The sequence below is a fragment of the Phyllobates terribilis genome, unplaced genomic scaffold, assembly GCF_046119375.1.
Source record: "Phyllobates terribilis strain yellow unplaced genomic scaffold, ASM4611937v1 Scaffold_7__3_contigs__length_470593459, whole genome shotgun sequence".
In the NCBI taxonomy this organism is placed as follows: Eukaryota; Metazoa; Chordata; class Amphibia; order Anura; family Dendrobatidae; genus Phyllobates; species Phyllobates terribilis.
Genome location: NW_027362767.1, coordinates 80,043,704 through 80,065,817, shown reverse-complemented (window position 1 = coordinate 80,065,817; position 22,114 = coordinate 80,043,704). Strand labels below are relative to the sequence as shown.

The following is a 22,114-nucleotide window of genomic DNA, read 5'->3' as shown; positions in this document are numbered from 1 at the left end:
TTAACATGCCCAGTTCCATTCTCTGTTAGCCGTATGATTTTTCAGTTGAGGGCCTGTTGGTCACAAGTTGTATTTTTGTATTTTCGGGTATATAAAATATAATTTTTTTTTGTTTTTGTTTTTTAGAAGTGGGGGGGGGGTGTAAACCATAAAAAAAATAAAAATAAAAGGGTGTAGTGTTGTGTAAATTACATGTCCACTTTACTTTTTATGGGACATTGGACCACAGTCCTAAGAATCTTTTCGACCAACTCTATTGGTACTGTTATTCCATTTCTTTGGCTGGCAAATGAATGAAAAACAGAAATTCTGTGTATACTGTACATTGTCTGCAAGCTGCTAGTGGTGGGGGCAGGGTGACACAGATTAGCTGGACTACCTGGCACTAGATACCTAGTCCTGCAGTTATAACCTTCTGCTGATAAAATACTGGTTGTATTGGAACTAAAGCAAACTGCATCACTGGAATCAGGTTCTCTGCACCTTCATTATGTTGCTATTGGATTACATAAAAACTGCTTATAGATTCCCTTAAAAAGTACAAAATAAAACAATTTTAAAACTATAGTCCCGCTAAATGACAAACTTTAATTGAACTATGTGATGCAAATTAAACTTGGATTATGTGTACCAGCGGTTAGAGCAGTTACCCATATGATCAGCACAATGTATATCAGAGCGCACGCTGACAAGCACTCATGATGGATAGATACTCATGATGGACTGCGTAAAATAAACCAAGGCCAGAGTCAAGAAGTCGGCATACCACACTGCAAACCCAGGACTGGGGCTTCATAATCACTTAATCTTGTAGATACCATAGTAGAGCACAAAATTGCGCTACACAAATTTGCTGAGGTTCACAGGAAACCTTCAGTCCGTGTTTATATTGAGAAATAAATGTATCATTATAAATCATCCTTTTTATTTTAATAGTAATTGGAATATTAATTTTAGAATTAAATAATATTTATGAACTTTTTAAATAAGTCTGTACATACTTCACACTGCCAGTAATCACGTAGCAGCAGCCCTGCATGCTCAAAACATACATGTGAACGCCTCATGCAAAAAAAAAAAAAAAAAAAAAAAAAGTATAAAAAGGGACTTTTCTTCTATACTGTTTTCTATGTCTGCAAAGCAAATGCTTCTATATATAAATGAGAGGAAAAAAAAAAAAAAGCACAGCGGCCATTGCACAATGATGTTGCACAGAGCTGTTTTCAGGAAATCCTGCTGTGTTCCCTTTTCAAAGGCTTAATTCATTTTGCCGCTTGAAAAGTATTAAGCACATCTGCATGTGAAGGGCTCCGAAATGAGTGCTTACTACATACGCCACATGCACTGAGGATGTAATGCCCGTCATGAATCAGTGCGAGGTGACGACTAATGAGAAAGGACGAGACTTCTGCTGCCAAGTTTCACAACCCTCCAATTCATCACGCTCCTATAGAACATCAGCCCTGCAGCAAGCAGACGGTAAGGACATCTCACCACACGTTCCTAATTTCAGGGTGACAGTTAATCGTTAATATTACTCCGAGAACAGGGAGTGTTAATGTGAGAGTCACTTCCAAACCACTCCAACAGCAGAGTTAGGAAGAAACAAGCAGTCATGCAAGGCTGATTATCTTATGAGAAGGAACTACACTTGTTAATTGTTTAATATGTAAAATAAACACACTAAGTTAATTATGATTCTTTATTGTTTTTTTTTAACCTGCTAAAAACAAGAAAATATATTAAACATATCAAGCATTTGTAAGCACAAAAGACATATATATCAAGGAGGAACAGCACATGGCGGAGCCTGTTAAAGAGGACATGTCACTTACTCAAAAAAAAATGTAGTTAGTTAAATACTTTGTAAAAAATACTTGAGCTCCCCAAACTCTGCTGCACTTTTCAGCTTTGCGCTGCATCGATGCATTGCAAAAATGTTCACATTTGTTTCTTCTGCAGCACAATATGAGAAATTTCTGCTTGCAGCACTTGCAACTGGGTGTTTCTTCAGAGTCTTCTCTGGGGGTGTGAGCTTACAATCCTCCCTTGTAGACGCTGACAATCACAACTCAGCAGCTGATCTAGTAGTCTCAGATGCTGAGCTTTGATTGGCTTAGCTTGGTAGAAGTGAAAAAAAACACGCCCCCAGAGAAGACTTTGCTTCTAGTGAAACCAGGCATTTCTTCAGAATCTTCTCTGGGGGCACGTGTTTTTACCTCTCCCAAACTAAGCCAATCAAAGCTCAGCATCTGAGACTACTAGATCAGCTGTTGAGCTGTGACTGACAGTCTGCGAGGGATGACTGAAAGCGCACACCCCCAGAGAAGACTCTGAAGAAACGCCCAGTTGCACTACAAGCAGGGATTTCTCATACTGTGCTGCAGGAGAAACAAATGGGAATATCTCTGCAATAGAGTGAAGCAGCACAAAAACAGAAAAAAAGAGTGGCTGAATCAGGGGGACTTGGGAGATTTGTACCATGTATTTGACTCCATTTGTTCTCAGGAAGTGAAAGATATCCTTTAAGATCATGGAAAACATGTGTAAGTCATGGAGGGAGATTTCACATATATCACACAAAGATGGATGTAGATAACCGGTAAGAAAATTAATTAATTTTCAGATGGTATTGATAGGACGTAAAAATCTGAAACAATAGATTACCACTCCAGAGAGAGAACCCCTAGCTGTCTTTGGGCAGTAGAAGTGTTTACCGCCAGTAATTGAGAACACACCAGCTCGGGTGTACTCGGAAATCCCATCGAAGTGAATGGAAAAACCAAAGCATACGCAGCTTCCTCTTCATTCAAAGAAAGAAAACAGAATGCTAATCTAATACGAAGCTCTTCAGATACTTATAGTAGCTCCATAGGAGCCACCCAAGAAGTTTGGCAGCATCAATTTGTACTTCTCCATAAATGTGATAGATGAACCGTGCTTGTATGACAATACATGGGCCTGAGTGTGCAGTCTCCTGACCTGAGCCAGCTGCCGTATATAACCCTAAGATGAAGTAAGCTTAGGTCAGGAGCCCAAGCAGTCGGGCCAACTATTGCGATCAAAACAAGGTTAGTGTTTCACGGATGTGTGAAACTGGCCTCAGGCTACAATGAGACTTTTGTAGCACTGATTAATTGCAAGTATCAACTAACAGCAGTTGTATGCAAAACATGCAGACTTGAGAAATCAATCAATAGTTAAAATCAATTAGTAGAGGTACAAAGTCTTCATTTAGCCCTAGCCTTAAAGGGGTATTCCCATCTCCAAGAAAATAATAATAATAATAATATTAATATTAATAATAATATTAATATTAATAATAATAATAATAATAATAATAATAATAATAATAATAATAATAATAATAATAATAATAATAATAATAGCAAATATCTTCAATTAGAAATGTAGTATAGTATTTTTGATTCGCTATGTCACTTACTTCATGTGCAGGATTGCGGGACCTTAGGTATCCACGGTTACGACCACTGGCAGCTAGATAACTGTCACTATATCAGTGGACGTAACCATGTATACCTAAGGCCCTGGAATGCCTGCACATGAGGCAAGACATAGCGAATCAGAAAAACTATACTACATTTCTAATTGGGGGTATTTGCTAATATTATTCTTATTACACCTACTACATATTGGGATGGGATCTTGGAGACGGGAATACCGCTTTAAGCCTTCTATACACAGACTAATGTCGGCTGCAACCGCAATACTGACGGGTTCGGGCAACTCTGTGCATGGTGGGCAGCGGCCGACTGATCGTCTGGGAAGAGGTTGATCAGACATGTCCGATTTGAGACTGCCAATTGCTTTGTTTTTCTGGAGAGAAGCTGCTGGCAGATGTCTCTCAGAACACAGGAGCGCCAATCCAAACATGCACTCCTACGCATGGGAGAGATGACAGAAGCATCATTTGGCAGATGGTCATCTAATGTGTATGTGGACCTTTAGACTAGGTTTTTAGTCTGCATTTTCCACACAGTCTTTTATGTTACAGCAAAGTTTATGACTTTTACCTTAACTCTTTCGTGTTCCTGCCTTTGAAGCAGGCTCTGGCGCTGAGCCCGCATCTTTTTCCTGCACATGACAACTGATGTTAAATGCTGCTGTCAATCTCTGACAGCGGCATTTAACTCGAGCCCAGTGGAAGCACATCACAAGACAAACCCATCAATGCCCGTCACATGACCGCGGGGCGCCAATGGGTTGGCATGACAATCGGGGGTCTGCAGAAGACCCCCTTGCTTGTCACTGCAGATCTCCTATGAACACCGGTCTGTGGCCAGCGTTCATAAGAGATGACTTCTGCTGCTACACATATCAGGGCCGAAGCACTGCTATGTATAGCACAAGCGATCGTAAGGTCGCAGCCTCAAGTCTCCTTTTGAGACTATTGAAGAAAAAAAAAAAAAAAAAAAAAAAAAAAAAAACACATTAGGATTTTTTCACCACTTAAATAAAAAAAAGAATCTATACTTGTTTGGTATCTGCGAACTCGAAATGACAAGAGGAATCATAATGGCAAGTCAGTTTTAGCATTTAGTAAATATGGTTAAAAGATTGTGGAATTGCACTTTTTGCAATTTTGCTGCACTTGGAATTTTTTCCACATTTTCCAGTGGTAAAATCAATGGGGTCATTCAAAAGTACAACTCATCCATCAAAAAACTAGCCCTCATATGGCCCTATTGACGGGAAAAAATAAAAAAGTTATGGCTCTGGGATGAAGGGGTGGCAAAAAACGAAAACACAAAATTGCCCTGGGGTGTGTGGGGGAAGGGGGTCAATTTCATTTTCTAGCCTCTGGATGCGGCAACATTCCCATCCGAAACTCTGCCTACACGTGTGGCAGGTGAAGCTAAATTGTGCAGCCATTGGCTCCCCACGGGTGTGCGAAGTCTCGGTCTTGTGGCCAAACCCTTTGCTGTATGAAAACCTGTACTTTTCATTAGAGAACAGATACACCAGCAGTTTGTGGACAGAGCAATGAATACATACGGATTTCAGTCTTTTAACGGCATCTTCACAGATGTGCATCCCTCGAGACTCGTCCACTTCCACATGTCCCAGGTACTAAACAAAGAAAACAAAAGGAATTAAAAAGAGAATTACAAAACTGGTTGGTTTTAATTAGAAAGAACAGTAGATCTAGCACTTTAGATGGTGCAAGTGTCTAAAAACATGAGAAGCTTTGCACACAGGGAAACAATTCAAATGTTTAAGTTGTAGTTCGCGACTTAACACTTTGGCCACAAGAAACAATTTAGATTTTTTTTTTTTAAATTCATTTGCACACGTGTACTATTAAAGCATATAGATGGGTCCCATTCAGTTGGGATCAGTTTTTGGGTCATCATGGCAGTGTTTGAGATAAGATCGGCCATGAATGTTTGATTATTCAGTATTTGACCCAGTCTATTCTACACAAACTAAAAAAAAAAAAAAAAAAAAAAAAAAAAGTTATCTTCCGGTTTTACTAGTTGCACAATTTAAAGGTAAGTGTACACATCCATCATGGTGCTACTCTGCCACCTCCTGTAAATGTATATACAGATGTGGCATGGGTAGTGAAGGCGAAGGAGGCGCTTCTAGCTTTCACCCACATGACTTTGCCATTGTGAAAACTTCTGCTTTAAGGAAGGCAGGAAAAGGAATAACATGCACAAGGATGGAGGCTCCTGCTGTGCCAATCCAGAAAAGCCTCTAATCCTTCAGCAAAAGACAAGTATTATTGCAAAAAATGAATCATAATTGAAGAGCAAGACTCCTGCAGTGATTTTCAATAAAAATACATTATCACAGACGGCTGGAGATAAACTATAAGTGGCTGTGAAAATTACCTTGTCGTAATGCAACAAATCACAACATGCCATTAAATAAAATGTTCTTTTTCACAAGGGAAAATATAATTTATGTAGCCCTAAATACGGGAAGTCTTAGAAGGATATCACTATATTAAATTCCCAAAAGCAGCAAAATGTTATTTTAAAAGTTTCTGCACGAAGGTAGCAGGAGAAAAGAACAATGTCAGCACCATCAGTAATCTGAACATGAAAGTCCAGCTCTCCTTTTCCCTGCAAAGGGGGTGAGCCAAAATTTCAGTCACTGGAGGCCTTTTTTTTTTTTTTTTTTTTTACACACACTTCTAGAAAAGTGGACCCCAAATGACAGTACTCACCATACCCAGGTCACCACTGCTGCTCGGCTCTGTTTTGGCTGTAGGGGTGACAGAGTCAATAGTTCACATCACCACTGCAGCCAATCACTGAGCTAAGTGGATCGTGCTGTCCACATCTGTAAGCGCCGAGCTCAAGGATTGGCTGCAGCGGTGTTGTAAGCAGTTGACATTATGTTCGCAGGACAGCAGAAGGGAGCTTGTGCTGGATCGGTGGTGGGGGGGGGGGGGGGATTTGTCTGGTCTTTGTTAAAGTATTAGGATCCACTTTGAGAAGTGGAGAATCCCTTTAAAATATTCATTGCCAATCTTAATGATACTGTTTAAACCAGAGAGCACCCCTTTAACATTCCTGACATTCTGTAGCTTTTGGAGGTATGTATGTGGAGGGCAGAAGATTAACAAGGTGTCCTTGCAGAAATACCTGTTAGTAAATAAAAAAAAAAAAAATCAAATATATATATATATATATATATATATATATATATATATATATATATATATATATATATATATATATATATATATATATATATATATATATATATATATATATATATATATATATATATATATATATATATATATATATATATATATATATAAATATATATATATATATATATATATATATAATATATATATATATATATATATATATATATATATATATATATATATATATATATATATATATATATATATATATATATATTATATATATATATATATATATATATATATATATATATATATATATATATATATATATATATATATATATATATATATATATATATATATATATATATTATATAATATATATATATATATATATATATATGATATATATATATTTTTTTTATATATATATATATATGAATATATATATATATATATATATCTATATATATATTATAAAATGATAAGAACTGAAGCACTAATATATATTTCAAAATAGTTTCTATTACACAGGTCAACAAAAAAATATTTTTTTTCTGGTGCCAAAGATATTTTAATGAATTTGGGGTATTTTGGGGGTGCTGATTCTGAATATGCAATCAGTTTTGCCAGATTGGCTCTAGTTTTTGAGATTTTTGGTATCTTATTTATAGCACGTGTTGGTAAATGCGACGCGTCATCTCATTAATTTCTTTAGATTAGTACTTGAACTGAGCAGTTCTCAATATAGTTTTGTGTTAATTAGTGTTCTAGAAGTTTGTTCATAGCTTGATTTTTATACTAACTTTATGTTGTTGTCTGTTTTCCAGTGAAAAGCATGAACTCATCAAGAAGAAGTTGCCTTAATGATCCAGACTCATTCTGTTACATTTGTGGTGAATATACACTGCCAAAACATAGAAGAAACATAACAGACTTCGTAAAAAAAGTGTATTTGGCCTATTTTGGGGTTATGCTTGGGGACCAAGACAAGTTTTGGGCACCACACATAGTGTGCAAAGCATGTATCGAATTATTACGAAAATGGAGCAAAGGACAAAGAAAAAGCTTCAAATTTGGTGTTCCAATGGTGTGGAGAGAGCAAAAAAATCATCATGATGACTGTTATTTCTGTGCAGTGCAAGTGCAAGGATTCAATAAGCATAAGAAACGAAAACGGGAGTATCCTAACATGGAATCTGCAAGAAGGCCTGTCCCTCATTGTGAAGATGTGCCTGTACCTGTGTTTACCATGTTACCTGACCTTCCCCCACCTGATGATGAAATGCAGGGTATGGAGCTAAGCATTAGTTCTGGAAGTGAACCAGAATATGAAGGAAGTTTCCGAACATATACGCAATTTACCCAAGGAGAGCTCAACGATCTAATAAGAGACCTCAACCTCTCAAAAAGTGCATCCGAACTTTTAGCTTCCAGGCTAAGTGAGAAAAATTGTCTGACGCCTGGAACTAAAATTACATCTTACAGGACCAGAGAAGAAGCACTTCTTCAATTTTTCTGTGAAGATGACCTACTTGTATATTGTAAGGATATTCCTGGCCTGATGCTGCAAATGGGTTTACAAGTATATCGTCCTGAAGACTGGAGGCTTTTCATAGATAGTTCTAAAAGGAGTTTGAAACGTGTTTTGTTGAACAATGGCAATCAGTGTGCATCTCTTCCAGTAGCTCACTCAACTAAACTTGTAGAACAATACAAAAATGTCAAAATGGTCTTGGAGAAACTGTGCTACCATGAACATTCGTGGCTGATATGTGTTGATTTAAAAATGGTCAACTTTTTACTTGGACAGCAAAGTGGATGCACAAAGTATCCTTGCTTCATCTGCATGTGGGATAGTAGAGCAAAACATCAGCACTGGGAGAAAGTGAATTGGCCTCCAAGGGACACCTTGACAGTAGGATCATCAAACATAGTGAACTAACCTTTGGTGGACACGGAAAAAATCATTCTACCACCACTTCACATAAAGTTAGGATTAATGAAGCAGTTCGTCAAGGCATTAGACAAAGATGGTAATTGCTTCATGTACATCTGCAGATCTTTCCCTGGTCTTAGTAGCGAAAAACTGAAGGCAGGAATCTTTGATGGTCCTCAAATTCGGAAACTCATTAAAGATTCAAATTTTCCTAAGGAAATTAATGACATGGAAGCTGCTGCATGGTGTAGTTTTGTGTTGGTAGTGAAGAACTTCTTGGGAAATAAAAAGGCAGACAATTATGAAGAACTGGTACAAAACATGCTATTGAGATTTAGAAATCTGGGTGTACACATGAGCATTAAATTGCATTATCTTCACAGTCACTTGGACAGATTTCCAGAAAATCTTGGAGATTTTAGCGAAGAACAAGGGGAGAGATTTCATCAGGATATTATGGTGATGGAGGAAAGGTACCAAGGCAGATGGGACAGACATATGATGGCTGATTACTGCTGGAATCTACAGCGTGACTGCCCGAAAAGCTCACATAGAAGAAAATCATATAAAAAGCGCTTTTCCAGAGATTAAATGTCTCCTATCTTTCATGTCTTGTTCATTTTTGAAGATTACTTTCTAAAACTAGTTAAAATAAACTATAATCAACATTTACTTTGTTTAATTTATAGTATTCATGACAATATCAATAAAGTTAATGCGCGTGTAGCAAATTACATCATTTTTTTTTTTACACATTTTACAGAAAATATCAAGAACTAGAGCCAATCTGGCAAAACTGATGACATATTCAGAATCAGCACCCCAAAGTTACCCTAAATTCGTTGAAATATCTTTGGCACCAAAAATGCTGTTGACCAGTGTTATACATAGGGGGGAAAAAAATAATCAAAATTGAATAATAAATTTGATATGAAGTGAAAACTGGAAAGTCTAAATGTCTCTACCCGGTTAATCTTTCATGAAAAAAAAATAGATTTGGAATAATGTAGATGAAGTTTCATTAATAAATAAAAGTTGAGGCACAAATCTACAGATCAAAGGGAAAAATAGATGAATATATGTCAATTAATGGTTGGGCTTATGCAGCTCATTTCTATGTGTATAATATAGGTTGTCACAATAGAGAACAGAGGATAGCAACCTTTATATAAACGGTCAGTCGCATGGTAGTGCCCAGTCATTGCATAAATTGGGGCGGTGGGGGTGGTCAGAAAATAAAATAAAAAATGGAGTTAGATGAAAAGTACTGCAGGGTATGAGGCATACGTTTGGAAAAATTAAGCATCTAGTTAGATATAATCTTACAGAACAACAAATACTAATGGAGAATATACAATTCAATAGGTTGTGTGTCAGCAGGATTTTGCTGTGTAATCTTGAGAGCAGCAGGATGTAGGTGCAGAGACCTTGATACCAGTGGGGTCACTTGCTGCCATTTTAATACAATCACAGCTGCAGATCTAGCAGAGCTCAGAATGTGGAGCTGTGTATAACCCCGCCCACACCACTGATTAATGTACACTGACAGAAAGCTGCCAATCAGTGGTGGGGGCGGAGTTATACAGAGCAGGTGACTGGGAGGCATGTGACACCAAGTCTTGCAGTGATAATCTCCTGCTGATAAAACACTGATTTTATTGAAAACCGCAACGCATCGCTGGAATCAGGGTCTCAGCCCCTACATTATCCTGCTCGAAGATTACTTTGCAAACACATGCTGACAGATTCCCTTTAAAATGCAATCTGAAGAGATTGGAGGATAAAACTACTCACTTCAAATATTTTTTAAGCAATTATATTTTATATTACAGTAACCGAAATATAGTGATCTTTCGTATTTGAAAGCAAAAAAAGATTAATAGTTTTGCATTCCCAAATGTTAAGCGTTTACAGACTGGGTTAATCGATGTAACTAACATGAGACTTCATCCAACTGTAAGAAGCAGTTGTAAGAAATCTAGACAGCATGTATGACTGCAGTTACCATGCAGAGTCCAAAGCTCAGCCTGACGAGGGGCAATTACCTTAACCTGAAAGCTACACTTCCCAGTCCGCACAGATTCTTCATCAGTTTGCCACTGGTGGGGTCGGCTGGCCTCCGGGACATACACATCTTTCTTCCGCCGGAAACTTTGACGAAGTTTGTTCATTTTCCGACCCTCACAATCTAAAATAAAAAAAAAGTTAAAATATAGTTAGTTACTTAAACAGTTAACAGGGACACCATGAAATTAAAAATGATTGGAAAGCAGGTCAAAGTGTAGCCGAGAAATCACTTTGTAGAACACAAATGTGGTCACAAATAAAAGCAAGCCCAGTGCAAGTTTCAAATACACCAACGCAATGATTTTAATAAAGGTCATGTAATCCTTGATTTCTCCTGTAGAGGCACTGCAGTAAAAATAAGCATCTGGTGTTCGGCAGTAATTGGTGAGTAAACCCATCAGCAGATTGTCCAAAAAAGTGTGTTTCTTCAAAAGGTCTTAATTGGTGCTGGATTTCTGTTATGCCAATCTCAGAATTGCTGCTGTTCTGTATATATTGAGAACATTTTGTAAAAGCCCAGGCAAAGTCATTGATGCTATAAGTCAGCCAAGAGCTAATACCACACCAAAAAGCCAGCAGGAATTTGATGGGACAGCACACGTGGCTGCGAGCCAAGTCAACACTTAGCTAAACGACAAACTATGCTTCATGATCTGGAAGCATGCTTCATTTACAGTTGTGAGGCAGTGACCGGGATCGTATACGAGGGACGTTATATATCCTCCAGAATGTGTACAGAGACCTATTAAACCCGTTGGTGTGCATCGCAGTCACAGACAGCTGGGGCTGTAATGCAGGAATGAAGGTGAGCATTGACCTGGTCAGGCTATCTGGCTAAGGCAGATTAGTAAAACCCGGCAGGGCCTTCATTTCTTGGAGGAGAACACAGGAAGGCAGTGGGGGCGGCCTCCTCCCTCCAACCCAGGTTTTCCAGTGGCTCTTAACACAGGTCCTTTAAAAACCCTGCAATAAGGATTAGTGTTGTTCAGTGTTGGGACCTGCTAGGAGGATAGCAGGAAAGCTCCACAGGCCTGTGTGTAGCTGAACCCACGACTGGGAAGGCTCTGCACCCGCCAGGCTCTGAATGGCCCGGCCGTTGCCCCCGGCAACCGTTGTTATGGACTGATGTTAACCCAGTTGCGAACCGGAGGACTTTGTTTACCCGTGAGTTGCTGAAATAAAAGCTGTTTATGTTGGACTTGCTTGGGTCACTGCCTCAGTTACTGCACGGTGTGAACACCACCGCCTTACCGCTTAGTTGAGAATGCGGGCAGTGTGACTGAGGCATACCCCACTGGCAGCTACATGACCACAATCCGGCCGGCCACCTTTCAGCCCCGCCCCGTGGACAAAATGGAGGAGCTGCTAAAGCAATTGGTACTCACCCAGCAGCAGCAGCTGCAGTCTCCAGGGCAGCAGCAGGAGAGGGAACAGCAGTGCAATCCGCAGCAAAAAACAAATGAACTGATGCTGCAACAGATTGCTGCCCTGCGGGCAACTGCCACGCCGCCGATCCCGGAACGTCGAGAGGGCCGGAACGTCGAGAGGCCCAGGACAAGGTTCGCTCAGCATTGAGGAAGATGGGACCGGAGGATGACGTGGAAGCCTTTTTGACTATCTAAGAACGCACGGAACAGCGGGAAAACCTACCAGCCGGCCAGTGGGCTGAAGTGGTGGCTTTGTTTTTGGTTGGCGATGCCCAGAAGGCCTACTTCGACCTCAGTCGGGAGCACGCCCAGGACTACCAGAGGCTCAAAAGGTGAGATCCTTGCCCGACTTGGGGTCAATACATACGTGAGGGCTCGGTGCGCATTTTCATGGGCCTTTGTGGAGACCCGACCCGCTCGGTCTCAGGCTTATGACCTTCTGCAGCTGGTAAGGAGGTGACTCCAGCCAGAGACTTTGACTCCAGCCCAGATGGTGAAGAGAGTGGTGGTTGACCGGCTGGTGAGGACTCTGCCGGCCGCTATCCAACGTTGGGTGGGGTAAGGGGACCCGGCACCCTCGACCAGGTGGTCAGCCTAATCGAGCGGTACACGGCCACCTCGCGACTGTCACGCTGGACCCTGCCAAACCAGGAACCGGGAAAGGGGTCGCGTCCCTCTGCTGAGGACAGTCAGCACCATACCCGTGCTGAAGGGGAACCCCGGGGAGAGAGTGGCAGGAGATCGGTTCACTCCCAAACGGTCACAAGATCTAACAGTACCTCCGCCATTAGGTGCTGGCGGTGTCAGGGACCGGGACATGTGGTTGCTAACTGCCCCCTGACTACAGAGCCCATGGACTGCGGGTATAACCTCACTGTACACCCAGACAGTCTGCTCCGAGAGTACCGACCCCCCGGACAGTGAACCCCAACTGTGCCAAGTACTGATTAATAGGTACCCAACGGAGGCCCTCTTAGACTCAGGGAGCCTAGTGACTTTGGTACATGAGTTGCTGGTGGCTGGAGACAACCCCAGTGGACGGACCGTCGGGGTTGTGTGTATCCATGGGGACCTCGGAAAATACCCAACTGCGGAGGTAGTGTTGTCCACGCCATGTGGGGACACGAAACATGTGGTGGGGGTGATAAAAACTCTTCCCTATGGGACTGTGTGGAAAAATAAAAACCACTCTTCCCCGGTAAAATTTATTACGGGCGCTGTACCCAAAGAACTCGAGTCAGGGGTACCTGCCGTAGGGGTGTCCAACCTAGGGACAGAGTGTAACCCCGATAGGTTTCCCCTAGAGGTGCTGGCAAGAGAGGTTGAGGAGACCCCATTGATCCCCGAGCTGGAAGTGTCCCGGGGCACGTTTGGGACAGCTCAGCTACAGGATCCCACCCTGACTCGGGCGCAGAAAAGGGTGTTAGAGGTAAATGGCGTAGCTCAACAGCCCTGTGCAGATACTGCGATTCCACACGTGGAAGTCAACGGTGAGTTGCTCTATAGGGTAGACAAAAATCAGGGATGAGGTCGTGGAACAGTTAGTGGTACCTCAGTAGTACCGTCGGGTAGTTCTGGAGATGACACACACACACACACAGACACACACAGACACACAGACACACACACCTGCTGGGTGGACACTTAGGGGTTAAAAATACACAAGAGTATCTTGCAGTGGTTCTTTTTGCCGGGGATTTACGCGGAGGTCCAAAAGTACTGCGAATCCTGCCCCGAATGTCAGCTGACCACACCCACCGCAAGCTTCAGTAGCCCATTGGTACCTCCGCCAGTGATAGAGGTACCTTTTGAATGGATTGCAATGGACTTTGTAGGGCCCATTGTAAAATCCGCTCGTGGCCACCAACATATACTGGTGGTCGACTGTGCCACCCGGTACCCGGAGGCTATACCACTACGCCACACCTTGAAAGGTGGTTTCTAAGGACGGAAGGGATTGGGACATGTTACTACCCTATTTGATGCTCGCCGTCCGTGAGGTACCCTAGGCTTCCACAGGGTTCTCTCCCTTTGAATTATTGTACGGCAGACACCCTAGGGGTCTGTTGGACGTAGCCAAAGAGACGTGGGGACAAGAGCAGACTCCACATAGGAGTATAATTGAACACGGCTAGTAAGCAGGACCGGATCGCGGTGGTCCTACCCATCGTGAAAGAACATCTGTTAGATGCCCAGGCAGCACGAAGGCGCACATATAATAGAAGAAACATGGTCAGGTCTTTAAACAAGGGCGATCGGGTGGTAGTACGTGTACCCTCAGCCAGGGGTGCGTCTGGGGGGAGAGGTCAGGATAAGTGATGCTCTCACTAAACAGCAGCGATGGGAGGCTCTCTCGCTGGGGCTGATCCCGAAACCAGACGAATCGTCACGCTTCTGTAACGATTTACGGAAATTAAATGAGGTGTCGAAGTTGGACCTTTGTCCAACGCCAAGGAGAGGAATGTGCGAGTCACCAGGTGGTTTCTGTCACTGCAAAAATTTCAGTTTCTCTGTAGAACATCGCCCTGGGAAGTCGAAGGCAAACGCGGAAGCCCTGTCCCGGCACCCTGTATGGTGACAAATGTTCAACCCCACAAGTTAGAACAGAGGTGGGGGAATATGTGAGGCAGTGACCGGGATCGTATACGAGGGATGCTATATATCCCCCAGAATAAGTACAGAGACCTAGTAAACCTGTTGGAGTGCATTGCAGTCACAGACACCATTGCGGCTGCAATGCAGGAATGAAGGCGAGCATGGACCTGGTCAGGCTATCTGGCTAAGGCAGATTAGTAAAACCCGGCAGGGCCTTCATTTCTTGGAGGAGGCTACAGGAAGGCAGTGGGGCGGCCTCCTCCCTCCAACCTGGGTTTTCCAGTGGCTCTTGCCACAGGTCCTTTAAAAACCCTGCATTAAGGATTAGTGTTGTTCAGTGTTGGGACCTGCTAGGAGGATAGCAGGAAAGCTACGGGTCAGCGTGTAGCTGAACCTACGCCTGGGAAGGCTCTGCACGACCCAGCGCGGCCGTTGCCCACGGCAACCATTGTGTATGGACTTCTGTTAACCCGGCTGCGAACCGGAGGACTTTTCTGTTTACCCGTGAGTGCTGAATAAAAGCTGTTTATGTTGGCCTTGCTTGGGTCACTGCCTCAGTTACTGCACGGTGTGAACACCGCAACCTTACACAACATAAGTCATAGTTCACATTCTGAAATGGTATCATGCTCTGCACAGTCACATACAAAACACATCTATATGACTGCTGGCAGCTCGGGCAGCAGCAGCAGCAGGTGTAAATACTGAAAGGAGCTGCACCTTTAATGTGTAATGGTCACAACCTGGTACTGATTATCAGCTCCTATTCCGCCATACTTTTCAGCCTCAAAATATATAATTATTTTTTTTCCCCCACGGCCCAAGAAGAATACATTTATGACAAACTGTGCATGATCCCTATATGGGAGGAAACCCACGCAAAAAAAAAAAAAAAAAAAAAAAGGGGGAGAACATACAAACTCCTTGCAGATATCGTCCTTGGTGGGATTTGATCCCAGGACCCCAGCGCTGCAAAGCTACAGTGCTAACCACTGAGCCACCGTGCCACCCATATCTTGAATACAATCATATGCGGCAGGTTCTATAGATTTGTACAGCATCTCTAACTTTCACAGATCAGAGATGTTTGTGCACGTTTGCTGTACCATGGAGGATAACACCTAGCCGGTATCATGCCCATGTCTTATTAATCAGACTAGGATACATGCATATTACCTGACAGGTAGGGATGGCGTGTGCAGCAACATCTCAGTGCCCGCTGAAAATATACAGTACAGACCAAAAGTTTGGACACACCTCATTTAAAGAAATTTCTGTATTTTCATGACTATGAAAATTGTACATTCACACTGAAGGCATCAAAACTATGAATTAACACATGTGGAATTATATACTAACAAAAAAGTGTGAAACAACTGAAAATATGTCTTATATTCTAGATTCTTCAAAGTAGCCACCTTTTGCTTTGATGGCTGCTTTGCACACTCTTGGCATTCTCTTGATGAGCTTCAAGAGGTAGTCACCGGAAATGGTTTTCACTTCACAGGTGTGCCCTGTCAGGTTTAATAAGTGGGATTTCTTGCCTTATAAATGGGGTTGGGACCATCAGTTGTGTTGTGCAGAAGTCTGGTGGATACACAGCTGATAGTCCTACTGAATAGACTGTTAGAATTTGTATTATGGCAAGAAAAAAGCAGCTAAGTAAAGAAAAACGAGTGGCCATCATTACTTTAAGAAATGAAGGTCAGTCAGTGCGAAAAATTGGGAAAACTTTGAAAGTGTCCCCAAGTGCAGCTGCAAAAACCATCAAGCGTAACAAAGAAACTGGCTCACATGAGGAAAGGAAGACCAAGAGTCACCTCTGCTTCTGAGGATAAGTTTATCCGAGTCACCAGCCTCAGAAATCGCAGGTTAACAGCAGCTCAGATTAGAGACCAGGTCAATGCCACACAGCGTTCTAGCAGCAGACACATCTCTTCAACAACTGTTAAGAGGAGACTTTGTGCAGCAGGCCTTCATGGTAAAATAGCTGCTAGGAAACCACTGCTAAGGACAGGCAACAAGCAGAAGAGACTTGTTTGGGCTAAAGAACACAAGGAATGGACATTAGACCAGTGGAAATCTGTGCTTTGGTCTGATGAGTCCAAATTTGAGATCTTTGGTTCCAACCACCGTGTCTTTGTGCGACGCAGAAAAGGTGAACGGATGGACTCTACATGCCTGGTTCCCACCGTGAAGCATGGAGTAGGAGGCGTGATGGTGTGGGGGTGCTTTGCTGGTGACACTATTGGGGTTTTATTCAAAATTGAAGGCATACTGAACCAGCATGGCTACCACAGCATCTTGCAGCGGCATGCTATTCCATCCGGTTTGCGTTTAGTTGGACCATCATTTATTTTTCAACAGGACAAAGACCCCAAACACACCTCCAGGCTGTGTAAGGGCTATTTGACCAAGAAGGAGAGTGATGGGGTGCTACGCCAGATGACCTGGCCTCCACAGTCACCAGACCTGAACCCAATCGAGATGGTTTGGGGTGAGCTGGACCGCAGAGTGAAGGCAAAAGGGCCAACAAGTGCTAAGCATCTCTGGGAACTCCTTCAAGATTGTTGGAAGACCATTTCCGGTGACTACCTCTTGAAGCTCATCAAAAGAATGCCAAGAGTGTGCAAAGCAGTCAAAGCAAAAGGTGGCTACTTTGAAGAACCTAGAATATAAGACATATTTTCAGTTGTTTCACACTTTTTTGTTAAGTATATAATTCCACATGTGTTAATTCATAGTTTTGATGCCTTCAGTGTGAATGTACAATTTTCATAGTCATGAAAACACAGAAAAATCTTTAAATGAGAAGGTGTGTCCAAACTTTTGGTCTGTACTATAAGTAGCAAAAATTTGTTCCCAAGAATGCAATGGTAGGTAGTCCGGAACAGAAACCCCCCAAACAGGTTAAAAAACAAAACGTGCCGACTAAGCATACGCGTTTCGAATCAGTGACTTTGAATGGTTCTTAATCATGGCAGATATAACTAGCGCTGCCCAAAGCTTATAATAAGGAATTTCATTTTTTTTGCGTAAATGTAATTCAATATTCATTGTAGAACGAAGCGCGCCAACTTATCATTATACTTTGTGCCTCAATTCAGTTTCCTATAAATACCGTAAGAATATTTATTATTTCAGGTTAATATATACAACACTGAATATAACAGTATAAGACACTGATCATATTCAGACCCGCAAATCAACGGGCCGGTAAGTAATCGTGTACTTATTATATGGACCAACGTGAAATGGCAGACCATTCGGTAAGACACATAATATAAGAGAACCACCGAATGATAGGTCCAATACAACAAAAGCAATTCAAAAATACCTTTATTCAAATTATGGTAAAAGTGACACTACATACACAAGGAAAGCCGCATTATAATAGTCATACAGCAATGTTATAATATATACTAGACTCTAAGATATATAGATGAATAAGAATAGATAAACATCAAGCAGGTTAGTACATGGAAGGAAGGGGACAAACGGAAAGGGGTTATATCACCGAAATGGCAACTAAGAAAACATGTGAATGGACAAATCATAAATGTATATATATGTACATGGCAGTATGGAGAGGAAAATTCCCGTGTACTCCATGTCATTTAATAGTACATATACCCCATGCTTATCCATACAGTCCAAAGTAATCAGTGTGTAAGCCCAAATATAAAGTGTATCTACCTGCACAGAAGTCCAGTGTGTATAAATGGCATCAGAAAATAACCATCCAATGCTGGTGCCCATTTAGTGGCACTGATGGACTTGCATCACCACAAGGGCAAATAGCAACCTAGGAAAATGTCTGCACAGAGTGTGTACACCTGCAGATAAATGTGAGCACAGCCTTTTTGAGTGAAGTCAATTACCATCCTCCACCCAACCACTACATCAGAGGGATGGTGCTGGCAAACAGGTGCTTAGCCTTTATACAGTATATGCTAGTCACATGTTTGCCAGCACCATCCCACTGATGGGACTATGCTGGCAAACACTGATCCAGGTTTCTCAAGGTTCGCCTATCAGCCAGTGAAGAACATACAGCTGGCAGTCTCCATGATTATTTTTAAGACCACTTGATCTTCAAAAATATACGGACATGTGAACATCTCCATAGACTAGAATAGGTACGAATATATTATATGGATCTCATCACCGGTCCGTGCATTTTTGCAGTGTGGTTTGCACAAAATCAAAATGACAATTTCGATTTGTCAAAGTTTATATGTTCATGGGGGAAAAAATAAATAATCGGAAAGAGCTTGGACGTAAGCTGTGTGCAGACCGTTTTTTCACAGGCTGTTTGAGAGCAGAACCTTGAGAAACCTCCAGGTTTTGTCCTCCCCCCTTTTCCAAGTACCTATTAGTCTATGTACCTGTTCATACACCCATTTATTTTTGCAGACTGAGGTCCGCACAATATCACGAACACTTGATTCGAGTCTTGGATCAAACTCAACAATGCGAACGTGAAAATCATGGATAGAGCTCGTACGAGAAAAACTAACGCTTGAGTGATGTCTAACTGTATATGTCCAGTTGCAAAAAGTTTTTTGTTTTTATGACAAACTATTGTGCCAGACATGTCAAAATATCAAACACTTTGCATCTGTATTGATCAGGAACTTGCACTAGGGACGACCATTGACCTTGTGCACAGAACTTGGTCCTCACAGTACATTTTCCACTTTGTGATCATTAACTGGGTCAGTTACTTGCTCCAGTGCTTTTATCCTCCCATTACCATATCTAAAAAAAACACACGTTCTCGTCTCTGTACGCCCAGTGTAGTTAATATGCACATGACTATATGCCTCAAGTATGATAAAAACCTAACTACAAAATGCTCTAGAATCACTATCACAGTAATGCGGACAGCTTTAAGACGTACTAAATGTCATATATACAAGGAATCTGCACAGAAAGCCGGCTGCTCAATTATGTAAATTATGGATGAACCCAATATTCATGTTCCCAAATCAGGCTAGAAAGTCATTGTACAGAAGACCGAATCTCAAGTCAAAATATGGATGTGGAGTGGTTTGGAAATCTATGGAAGGAAAATGCTTTTATACAGCAACAGAATGGTAAAATAATGACAACAGCTAAAAATCGTAATAATGTGCCGGGGCTCATCTGAATAGGAGCCAAAAAAGTTGTCACTCACCTTACACCTCCCTGGATAACTTCCCTATCGGCATTCACCCACCACTATATGAAGACCAACAGGTCTATAGCGGTGGTGTCCAGCTCCTCCTAGAATCTCATCGTGGTGTTGATCCCACAGAAAGAAAAACTAGATAATCCCTAAGAAGCAAATAACTGTGGTTCTTACAAATTAGTTACCTGTGCCTAAATTGGGATGATCTTCTAATATCCTCTGCAGTATTTCTGCCCTCGTCTATTAAGGATTATATTTATGAGCTATTGCAACTATGAAGTCACAAAAATGTTTCATATGAAGGGTCCTCATAAGAGAATCCGAAAGTGCAAGTCAGCATAAAACAAGAAACAGGACCTCCGATTTCCTCTTTACTTAAAAGATAAAATCACAATCACCATTATTAAACTAAGAATGGAGGAAGACAGCCATAAGCTAATGTGGGTGCCAGGATTTACCCCCATTACTTTAAAGGAGCACTAAATAGAAAATGATCGATTAAAATTATGCCTCTCCTCCTTTACGTCTCACATCATCAAATAAGGATTTTCCCTACTGTACGTCTGTCTCAGGAGATCAGCCATGTCACCCTCCTCACTGTCCCGAGTCTGGCTTTAAGACAACTGGCTGTAGCAGAAGCCTCTCCCTCACTCTGTCTAGAGCAGTACAAAAGATCAAGCCCCCCTCTGCTTTGGCTAAAGGCACAGCTGATGAAATTTAGGAGAGGGGCAGCTTTGCTCCATTTCAGGATCATACAGAAAATGCTGCAGACTAACAAAAAAGGAGGGTGGCTACATTTCTTGTGTAAAGTAAAAGAGGGTGCCCACTCCTTATTAAGCAACTAGTGTGTCCCTCAAAAATAAAAACACATACTTAACTCCCATACCGGCGCAGCTCCTGCAATATCTGTCGGGTGAATTCCGACAATGTCCACTCTGATGGACTAGTAAAGGCTGCAGCTGATCAGTGGACACTGATTGGCTGCGGTTGTCACGCAACTTAATCCCACATGACTGGGAATCACAGTGCCAATACTGCAAGCAGCGCTTGTCCAGGAAGTAATAGATTTTTTTCAGATATTTTATGTGGGGCACACTAATAGTTATCCATTAGAAGACTACCCTTTAAGATAGTCACTTGTAGGTTTAGCATTCTTTAAGAGGACCTGAAGAGGTCAGTTTTTGCAAATATCTTATCCCCACTTCTCCCGGGCATTCAGTTTTTTGTTTCTTTAAAATCCACCATATGGTTTGAGAGATTGGGGTCTTTTAATTTTATCGCTGATTTTTTATGGTCTTTGCCAAGGGGACGTGGTTTACAGGGTAATTGTGCTGAGCAGCCTAAAGACGCACCCCCAAGGAATCATGTGAGCCACCCCCTTTTGTAAAGACCCTGAAAATTAGCACCAACCAAAAACACGTATATTACTTACCGGTAATGTGTTTTTTTCAGAACCCATGCCGGCACAAAGAGAGGGGATCCGCCCTTCAAGGACAGGAAACCTTCAAGATAAAAAGGGCGGCGCCTCTCTCCGCATCAGTGGATTACAGTGCATGAGAGGACTCTCCGGTTAGCGTACATAATCTTATTAACTATATACAAATTTCACCCATGTGAATACTTTAATACCCACCAACCGGAAGGTGATCACCATAGTGATCGGGAGGGAATGTAAAGGTGCAGTCACCCATGACGGCACAATGAGAGAATTACAGAGAACTAGGTATGTAAGGGAGGGGCCACATCCGGCAGAACCCTTCTCCCAAATGTGAGATCAGAGGAGGCAGAAAGGTCAAGCCTATAGTAATTATAGAAAGAGGACGGAGATGACCATGTGGCCGCCTTACATATTTACTCAATGGGCACGTCCGCTCTTTCTGCCCAGGAAGCAGCCATGGCCCTTGTAGAGTGGGCCTTCAGATTGTTAGGAGGATCTCTGCCTGATCCTGTATAGGCCATCGTGATGGCTTCTCGGATCCACCTTGATAGAGTGCCTTTTGAGACCTTTGCTCCCTTTCGGGAGCCCTGAAAGGAGACAAATAGAGCCCTATCCTTCCTCCATGAGCTTGTGGATGCTAAATAATGTATAAGGCATCTCCTGACATCCAAGGTATGAAATCTTTCCTCCTTGCTATTTTTTGGTTCAGGACAGAAGGATGGTAGGGCCATCTCCTGTGACATATGAAACTTAGATACAATCTTAGGTAGTAAAGCAGGGTCTGGTCTCAAAACTACCCTATCGTCTATAACGAAGGTAAAAGGTGGATCTGCAGATAAAG

General features: G+C 41.9%; 2 protein-coding genes across 7 annotated transcripts in view; one reads left to right on the top strand and one right to left on the bottom strand.

The window, feature by feature from the left end:
- NUMB (NUMB endocytic adaptor protein) overlaps nt 1-22,114 on the bottom strand; it is a 101,754-nt gene that overhangs the window by 22,758 nt on the left and 56,882 nt on the right. For all 6 annotated transcript variants that reach the window (XM_073638859.1, XM_073638858.1, XM_073638862.1 and 3 more), the window contains exons 3-4: nt 10,619-10,761; nt 5,017-5,091 (exon numbers count right to left, since the gene is read on the bottom strand). In XM_073638859.1, the coding sequence (XP_073494960.1) occupies nt 5,017-5,091; nt 10,619-10,744 (201 nt within the window). In that variant the 5' untranslated portion in view covers nt 10,745-10,761. The remainder of the gene's footprint in view (nt 1-5,016; nt 5,092-10,618; nt 10,762-22,114) is intronic.
- On the top strand, nt 1,245-9,245 carry LOC141153755 (uncharacterized). Its single transcript, XM_073638864.1, has 2 exons — nt 1,245-1,479; nt 7,465-9,245. Exons 1-2 carry the CDS (start codon nt 1,356-1,358, stop codon nt 8,577-8,579), a joined length of 1,239 nt encoding a protein of 412 aa, XP_073494965.1. The 5' UTR covers nt 1,245-1,355; the 3' UTR covers nt 8,580-9,245.